The sequence below is a fragment of the Chanos chanos genome, chromosome 4 (assembly GCF_902362185.1).
Source record: "Chanos chanos chromosome 4, fChaCha1.1, whole genome shotgun sequence".
Taxonomy (NCBI): domain Eukaryota; kingdom Metazoa; phylum Chordata; class Actinopteri; order Gonorynchiformes; family Chanidae; genus Chanos; species Chanos chanos.
The window spans coordinates 5,889,689-5,898,625 of record NC_044498.1 but is presented as its reverse complement, the minus strand read 5'-3'; the positions used below and the strand labels follow the sequence as shown (position 1 = coordinate 5,898,625).

Sequence of the window (8,937 nt, the reverse complement as noted above, 5' to 3'; positions counted from 1 at the left end):
GGAAAAAGTTTCAGGCAAAAACTGCACAAACACTCTTTTATATATTATCGTAAAATGAATTCTGTACAATTTTTATGAAACATGAGTATCTTATCACACGGTAATTGAAAACCGACCTTCTACACACATGTGCAATCTATCATATCTATCATATGACATAATTTCAGCACTTTTAACACGTAGCATAGTATTTGAGCACATTATGCAATGATGCATAAAAATGACTTGGTGCATAGAAAATGGTGCATAGAAATGAGGTTTTTCAAAATAATGAGGTTTTTGTGAGACACATCGAATTGCGGAGAGGAAGTGTTACTGCTGGTCTTAACTGGAAAAATCTCCAACACACAAAATCTCCTGTCTCATTTTTTGATGGTTCTTCTGCTGCGACTTTAGTCAGCCCGGTGAAGGTGGAGGTAGACATGGCACCACCTTCCACATACCTCCAACAGCGTGTCCTTAATTTATCATATAACAATGTCGTCACAGTTTTGCCTGAGAAAGCTTGACCTTGTGGGAGTGGTCTCTTGTATGAGGTAGCAGCACAGTCTTATTAGAAGCACTTCAATTGGTAAAACAAACAAACAAAACAAAAAAACTACAGAGGAAATAATAAAACATATCTAGTATCAGGGGACCCAGTGTGCTTTTGGAGTAGAATTTGCCCCCTGTGAGACAGACAGCAACTCCTGGGCGTTGGGTGTTTTGGCCAGACATTGGTCCACCGGTTCCCAGACTGAGGGTTCTTACGGGAATGACTGCCACTTGGCACAGTCTTTATGGCGGTAATTCGGAGGCTCAGTCCAGCTTCTGACTGCTCCGCCTGTAGAAGATGACAGTTGCCAACACCCAGCTGTTCAGCGTCGTCAAGATGAAGAAACGGAACAGAACTGAAAAAAAGAGTTAGAGTAGAACTGCAAGTGAACCCCTCTGAACTCTGACCCCCAACCCCTATGAACTCTCACCCACATCACCAATGAACGACAATCACACACACACACACACTTAACCACATTTCAGTCTACATAATCAGGTAATACACACAACCACATTTCAGAGCGCGTAATTTAACAGTGGTATATTGCCTCTCTGATCAGCCAACACAAAAACTGGTCTAATATGAAACTGAATACTCACCTTGCAGATCTCCAGTGGTGAGAACAGTGGTAAAAATTCGGGCTACAAAACAAGTAGAGAGTAACAGAATAACAATTTTAAAAAGCTATTAGTATTGGCATAACCTACCCATTAATGAGAAATGAAATCTAGTCAATCATACACTGAGTTCTTGTGTGTTTCCTGTTACTCTGCGTGACAAATATAAATAAATATGTTACTGAAAGAATACCAACGATTTTCAAAACCACCTCAAACAAAGTGTTCAGTTTGTTCACCTTCTCCTCTACTGCTGGGTGAATGAGTAAGTACATGGGTGTACTGATAAGCTGTGTGTGTGTGTGTGTGTGTGTGGTGATGAGTCATGGATGCTGGAAAGGCGTCAGCATGGAGCAGACTTACCCAGACAGGTGTATGAGGACATGGCCCAGGTGAGAGCGCTGACCTGGCCGGAGTCTTTGGTCTGCCACAGACACTGCAGCTGTGCAAACTTACTGCTCGCGCTGATGACTGTGCAAAGACTCTGTTTCAAAACAAAACAAAACAAAAACCCCACATGTAAAATACACATGCATGTACAGCAAGCAGGTTAACCACACACGCTTCCTTATGAGTCTGAGTGAAATATATATAATGTAAAGATAATGTAGTCAGTCTCTCTCTCACCATGGCTACATCAATGATCCAGTCCTGAAGAGTCAACAGCTGCCACCCTCCAACAAAACTTAGCGGCAGAGTTAAAGACCATATACGGAGGGAAACAAGACACTCCCTCAGTTAACTCAGTCTAATGTGTAAAAGTGCACAGGCTAAATGAACTTTCTGGAGAGCGCTGTGATTGGTTAGTGCCCTGTAGCTATGGTCTGTGATTGGTTCAGAGGATACACGACGCTGTAGATGAGGCTCTGTCTCAGGTTGCCGCTGTAATGTAGGACCATGAGTAACAGAATGGTGTCTGAAACAAACAGCAAACAAAAAGGGCTCTTTGGTTAAAGTCGAGAAAAAGCCTCACGTGTCCCTCTCTCACGTAAAAGACACAAACGCACCCACACACACACACACACACACACACACACACACAAAGCTTATACTGACAAACCTTGGGCAATGAGGGCAGGGTACTCTATGTAGGTAGCAGGCGGGTACTCGTGATAGTTTTCATAGGTAACAAACACTATATACCTGCAAATACAAAACACATCATTTCATGAGAGAGAGCGAGAGAGAGAGAGAGAGAGAAAATGAGAGAGAGAGTAGTGTACCAGTGCATGGCAAAGGGCAGGGGTGAAAGAGAGAGATGGGGGTGGACATAGGGGTAAGATAGGACACACAAACATATGTGATACTGATGTATCAACAGGGTTCCAAAGAAAACATACCCATGAAAGACAGAACATTATATCCATGTCTCATCCCTGGGCTTACCAAGCCACACACACACACACACACACACACACACACACACACACATTTCCCGACTAAGTGCTTGTGTTTGACCTTTAATGAGTGAGGCCTGGGGACAGTTACGACTTTTCACAGGTGGTACTTGTCTAAACTGACAGCCAATCAGAACACAGACATTCTCCACTACTCTCCCTTTTCTCCAGTTCACTTCTCTTAGGGGGGGGAAGAATAAATAACCCAAAGTCTTCGTCTGTGACAGTGGTACTTCAAAACATGTCATACTATCCGTACTAATGCCTGGAGCTCGATTTGATGAGGAGTAAATGAAAGCGATTTATTTATCTATTTAACTTTTATTGATTTTTTTCAAGCTCACACAAACTCGTGTGTGTTCAAAGTGACGTGTGGAGTGACATATCTCATTGAATAAATATTTCCCTTGTGAGTCAACTGATCAAAGTTTTCCCTACAAACCTGCGGCCGAGTCAAAGTCAGGGGAGAGGGGGCGGGAGGGCGAGTTGATAGAGCCAAAACTTAACAGCAGGCTTTGCACAAAATCATTACTAACATATCACTCGTAGTCAACGGCAGGTCACATTTTAAAAAGTAAAACTAACGGCGCACATTTGTTAGTTGCATAAAGCTCTGCAGACACAGAAAACCGAGCACAAAAACAGCCACGTATGTTGAGTATGTGGTTTATTCTTAAGCCAAGCATTCGAAAAGGCGTGTAAAAAACACTGATTTAATCACCTTACCCTGTTAGCTCCAGAATCAAGGCTTTTAAACTGACTCCTTTGGCGGACTTAGACCGCGACAGCAACACGATCTGCGGGAGCTTCAGCACCAAACAAACGAACAACGCACTGAAGTTCAGTACATTTAAAACTAACTTTGTAATCATTGTAACCGGTATCTCATATAGGCTATACTTCAGTCAGTACAGACGAAATTGAACGCGGCGTATTACGCGCAGACGGTGACGCGAGTCAGAGGTTGTGAAACCTCTTCGTGAATGTCTTCGTGAATGACAACACTCTCGGGCTGGCATTTACGCTTAACGTCTTCGGAATTTAACAGGGCATTTTAGCAACGGGTCCTGCCTTCTTTCTGTCCGCTGTGATCATGCAACAGACACTCACCACTTGTGCACACGCTGTTCCCAACGCATGCGAACAGTACCGTTATTGACTCCACTACGCGTCTACTTAACTGAATAAGTACGCATTCCGACGCACAAAAAGATATGCCGCGCGGTTACATGAATTCATCATAATTCTTTTAAACTGATACGTAAAGAAACCAAATCTATTTCAGTTGGCCCTCTCTCTTTAATGTTCGTCTGATCCCCAGGGGAACTGTCCTCTGATCCCCTGGGATTCCCTGTTTCAGTGGGGTATACAAAGTGGGTAACACAAATGTTAAATCTGTTGGTGGTGTCCACTGAGGTCAAGGTAAGGATACGGAAAAGAAGAGGGAGAACAGTTGACTCTCTCAAGGGAGAAAATGGAAAAGTAGATCTTTGACCCATGTTAGGATTATAATTAAGACCTGTGAGAAATGCACTGAAAGCCTATAGAAACAATGAGTGTATTATAATAATTATGAATTTTGCGATGACCTGGAAACCTTATCTGTGTGGTTTTTTTACAGGTTGCTCCACAAAAAGGAAAAAAGTGATTCAGCAATAATAAAATAAAAGTCACTGTTTATTTAATAGTCCACAGCATTGCGCCGATACTGAACAAATAACGACATATAACAGTTAATCTTTGCCAAACCACCAAGTCAATAATTTGCCGTAGCCTATGTGTAGACCTTGTTAGTATAAATAGCCTTTGTGCTGAAGTTATAATCAGCGGTAATATTGAAAACATGAGAACCTGAATATTCTGGATGATTTTACGAAATTCTTCTGAGTTGGTTATTTATCCGTATGTGCCCTTTCAGTAAACAGTAAAGCCTGAAATTTACAATAGGTTTCTCTATTCGACGTATTGCAGTTTACTGTGGAATATACACTTAGATCACATTTACCCCGTCAGTGCCACATAACGAACTTATAGGCATCTACTGCCGTTCTGTCATTTCAGTCGTTACAGCGTCGCACTGGTGTGTGTGATCACTGTCCACTGAACGAGTCAGTCACACTGGACTTTGATGTGAACTTCATCAATGAATAACAAAAAATGATCTGTCAGTTTTATTTTGTCAATTGCACCACAACGGTATTTTCCACCAGCGGATGAAAGTTTAAAAGTGTGGAAATCAGAGAACAGGACCGACTCTGAGCTTGCTTTGACGTCTTGTGAATTACGCCTTATCCTTTGACACTGTGACGCATGCTGGGCCGTAAAGGGTCTCGTCGCTGACAAACGCCATCTGACATCTGCTTATGAAGTGACAGTTATTGCCCCATTTGGCGTGGATTCCCATTCCTGTTCCTGGAGGGCCACAGCACTGCGCAACACACTCCGTTCAACTCAGATACTTATCAAAATCCTTCATCAGCCACTTATCCAAATCCTTGGTTCGCTGAAGCAGGTGTGCCAGAGCAGCACGAGAACAAAAATGGGCAGAGCTGCGGGGCCTCAAAAAAAGCAGGAGTGAATAAATATATATATATATATGTACACACACACACACACACACACACACACACATCTATCTATCTATCTATCTATCTATCTATCTATCTATATGTATTTATGTATGTGTGTATATATATATATATATATATATATATATAGATAGATAGATAGATAGACAGAGATAGATAGATAGATAGATAGAGAGATAGATAGATAGATAGATAGATAGATAGATATAGATATGTGTGTGTGTGTATATATATATATATATAGAGAGAGAGAGAGAGAGAGAGAGAGAGCTATGTTTATAACTTAAAAAAGTGGATAGACAGTAGGCTTAATTTACTGCCCTTTATATGGTTGCGTTAAGTGCGAATGCAAGTATTTCTAAAACTGGAAGAACTTGGCACTTCCGCTGGGTCAAGAGCAAATTCCACCCAATTCTTGTGCATTAGGCAAGCAAAAACCATCACGCACTCTGGAGTTTGATACTCGATCGTGGTGAGGATGACTACTGTCCGTGTCCTCGTGTTGGCAGTGTTTGCTAGCTGTTGCTGTAATATAGCCATTTCTTGCCCAGAACAATGTGAGGTTTCGTATGATTTTGACGCTGTCAACGTGATATGCCGCAGTGCGAGTTTCGTTCGTTTTCCCGGGGATTGTTTCCCTCGAAATACTACTTCACTGACGATACGGTTGACCAACATTAGCAACGTCACCGCAGACGACTCGGGCGCCAGAGTTACTTTGGACAGAAACAATCTAAGCAGTCTCCCGGCAAATCTACTGCAAAACCTCTCTAAACTAAAACTTTTAGACCTTAAAGGTAAAACACTTATTTGAGTGTGTGTGTGTCTGTAACACTGATTGTGTCTTGTGTTCATGTTTATATATTTATTTTTATGATTGTGGCTGACTGTGTATGTGTGTGTGTGTGTTTGAAATGGTGGTTTCAGCTGTGTTTGTCAAGTGTGTGTGTGTGTGTGTGTGTATGTTGTAGCGGTGGGCTGTGAGTGCATATGCTTGTGTTGAGGTGTGTTTCTAATTATGGTGGACTGTGTTTTTGTGTGTGTGTGTGTGTCTGTGAGCACATGCCTGTCTCTCTCTTTACCTGAACACTCCTTTCCTACAGGTAACAGACTTACACACTTGCCCCCTGGTGTGTTTCACCATGCACCCCTCCTCGAACTCATCCTCAGAGACAACCTCATCTCTGAGGTTCACCCTGACGTGGTCTCCCATAACACCTCCCTCACCCGGTTAGACCTGTCTGGAAACCAACTCAAACAGCCACCCGTGGCCCTGCTACAGAGACTTGGCCATCTCGAGAGCCTGGATCTCCGGAACAACCAGCTAGAGGAGCTTCCCCCCAAAGCTTTGGACTCCCTGCCCAGACTGGATGCCCTTTACCTGGAGCGCAACCAACTCAAAGCCCTGGATGTGTTTACTTTTCGGGGGACTCCCCACCTGCAGCAGGTCTTCTTGGGAAATAACCGTTTGGAGAACCTTCCTGCAGGGCTGTTCCAGCACCTAAGCGAGCTGGTTTTCCTGGACCTCGGTAATAACCTCCTGCAACGCTTAGCTCCTGGCACACTGGACGGAAGGTATCACGTCGTTCTCAGGGGCAACCCTTGGCACTGCCAGGCTGAACTGGCATACCTGCGGCACTGGCTGGGCACACATGAGGACGAGAGGGTATTTCTTGCTGAGAAGGCCAAATGTCATTCGCCTGACATTTTGAGAGGGAGAGCCATCTCCTCACTGACTAATAGGGAACTGGGCTTAGAGGGCTGAGAGATTCACAGGCTCTCAGTACGTCAGGTGTTCTTCACACATCAGACGCGTTGTATTGGCATACTGAGAACCAAACCAACCCGAATGATCACACCTGCTGTTTTGTTCAACAGGGTTACCACCTGTCATGTCTTTGCCCCAGATCTCAGAGAGAGAGAGAGAGAGATTTACTACTAAATCGGATCGACTTCACAATGTTGCAGCTATTCAGAGGCAAAGCTCAGAATATGTTGTGCATAATTCTTAAATTTGACTGTATCATACTGTCGATTGTGACCTTCAGATATGTTTGATTCTTGATCTCTGCTTCATTTTTTTCTGATTCCTGAACAGTTATTGAACAGTTTTAGGTTATTTTTAATTACATGAATTATGAATTGTACCTTTATTAGTATTTTTTTATTTGAAATTTTAAAATTAGCTGTTTTTTCTTTCTTTCTTGTTTTTTGATCAATGCTTTTGGAAGCCCTGCCCATATAAACAAATGCCTTGTTTTGGCACTAGAGGGCAGTGGACTCTTGTAAAATTCCCTTAGGAGAAATCAGTAATTCTCATACTCCCACCAACATGGTTTCCATGGTTAAGATGTATAGATTCAGAATCTAATCGTTGGTACTCAAATCAGTTTTTCTGAGTACCAGTTTCTTCTTTTGTTATTCCAAATATATATCTTCAGAGAGATGTTCTTATCTGAGTGTATGTATATGTGTGTGTGTGTGTGTGTGTGTGTGTGTGTGTGTGTGTGTGTGTGTGTCCGTACTCAAAAGGCGCTAGTGTATATGAGTGAGGTGTGTCTAATTTATGACCCCTGTAAAACAGCCCAGTCTCGTGGGGACCTTACTTATGAAAATTAAACCCTTCTCACAATGTGTTTGGAGGATGGCAGTAATGTTCTGGGCTTTTGAAGGACTATGACTGCCCTTCCTCTTTCTCTCTCTCTCTCTCTCTCTCTCTCTCTCTTTCTTCTTTTCACATAATGACTTCACTCCGTCTGACACAAGTTCACCTTCTTTGACGAATATGTTGAGCAGTGAATACGCTGTTTTTAATCAAGGATTCTGCGCGCATTCACTTAGTGCGGCGCCTCATAAATCCAAAATACGCTGAAAACTCCGCTTTTACTCACCATCAGAGCAAAACACATTTAAAATAAATAAATAAATAAGCCAGGGAACTCAGATCGAAAACGAAGTTTTCATTAAGTGACGAAGAAGTGAAAGATTTTGGAAAGTGAAACGGGAGTCTGTCATATCTCTAGACATACCCCTTTGTTTTGGCAAAAAAAAAAAAAAAGAGACATATTCTACATCACTACACGCAGGCATCATGACAAACTGGCCTAATTAACATCCCAAGTCTATACTGATCCATGAGCACTTCAAACAGTGTGACAGGAAAGAGTGATAAAAAAAATTACGCTTCCATCCACTTCGACTCACGTGATCTCAACAACAACAACAACAACAACAACAACAAAAACACCTTCTTTCTCATCCTCATCATCATCATCTCTGGCTGAATGTAGATAGAAAATCCATTACAGTTTGTTCATGACCATCTCTAAATGTCATAATACACTGCAACATTCATTTAACACTGATTCTGCGATGTTTTCACGTGGCTTGTATGAAGAAAACTATGAAATTCTAAAGCAATTTAACATTTCCATACACATGAACAGAAACAATTCAGATTTTTGACGAAACTGGTTTGTGAGCTTTAATCATGGACAATATAAGTCTAGCACTGCATCTGTAACACACTCAGTGTGTTTAAAAATGATTTAGATATGCTCTTAGTGTTTTACGTTTTTCATCTTTGTCTTCGCAGACTGCTGGAGATGTGATTTAAAAGCATCTCCTGTTTTTCTCTCATCTTCTCTTGATACGTGTGTGTGTCGCTTTCTCTGTTTTCCCTAAGGAGAGCAAGAGAGAGATCATGCAAGACCTTAACTCTCTTCAGTGTGTTTAACACAAAGCTACAAATCTCATTTTTACAGCCGAGATAAACCTTGAACAGAAGCCCTTTAGAG

The 8,937-nt window shown here is 42.0% G+C and overlaps 2 protein-coding genes across 2 annotated transcripts; one reads left to right on the top strand and one right to left on the bottom strand.

The window, feature by feature from the left end:
- Nucleotides 1-3,424, bottom strand: LOC115809422 (solute carrier family 66 member 3). The gene is made up of 7 exons (XM_030771078.1): nucleotides 3,279-3,424; nucleotides 2,216-2,298; nucleotides 2,002-2,071; nucleotides 1,783-1,840; nucleotides 1,519-1,639; nucleotides 1,138-1,179; nucleotides 1-890 (listed from the first exon to the last, which is right to left on the bottom strand). The coding sequence occupies exons 1-7, from the start codon at nucleotides 3,422-3,424 to the stop codon at nucleotides 799-801; spliced, it is 612 nt and encodes a 203-aa protein (XP_030626938.1). The 3' UTR covers nucleotides 1-798.
- Nucleotides 3,425-5,417: 1,993 nt separating this feature from the next.
- LOC115809539 (carboxypeptidase N subunit 2) lies at nucleotides 5,418-7,594 on the top strand. The gene is made up of 2 exons (XM_030771239.1): nucleotides 5,418-5,937; nucleotides 6,244-7,594. The coding sequence occupies exons 1-2, from the start codon at nucleotides 5,619-5,621 to the stop codon at nucleotides 6,903-6,905; spliced, it is 981 nt and encodes a 326-aa protein (XP_030627099.1). The 5' UTR covers nucleotides 5,418-5,618; the 3' UTR covers nucleotides 6,906-7,594.
- The last annotated feature ends 1,343 nt before the right edge of the window (nucleotides 7,595-8,937 follow it).

Coding starts and splice junctions, on each gene's coding strand:
- LOC115809422 (XM_030771078.1), bottom strand. CDS start 3,424: ATGATTACAAAGTTAGTTTTAAATGTACTGAACTTCAGTGCGTTGTTC. Junction 1,640..1,782: donor GGATCATTGATGTAGCCATG/GTGAGAGAGAGA, acceptor GTTTTGAAACAG/AGTCTTTGCACAGTCATCAG. Junction 1,180..1,518: donor GTCCTCATACACCTGTCTGG/GTAAGTCTGCTC, acceptor CTTGTTTTGTAG/CCCGAATTTTTACCACTGTT.
- LOC115809539 (XM_030771239.1), top strand. CDS start 5,619: ATGACTACTGTCCGTGTCCTCGTGTTGGCAGTGTTTGCTAGCTGTTGC. Junction 5,938..6,243: donor AAAACTTTTAGACCTTAAAG/GTAAAACACTTA, acceptor CCTTTCCTACAG/GTAACAGACTTACACACTTG.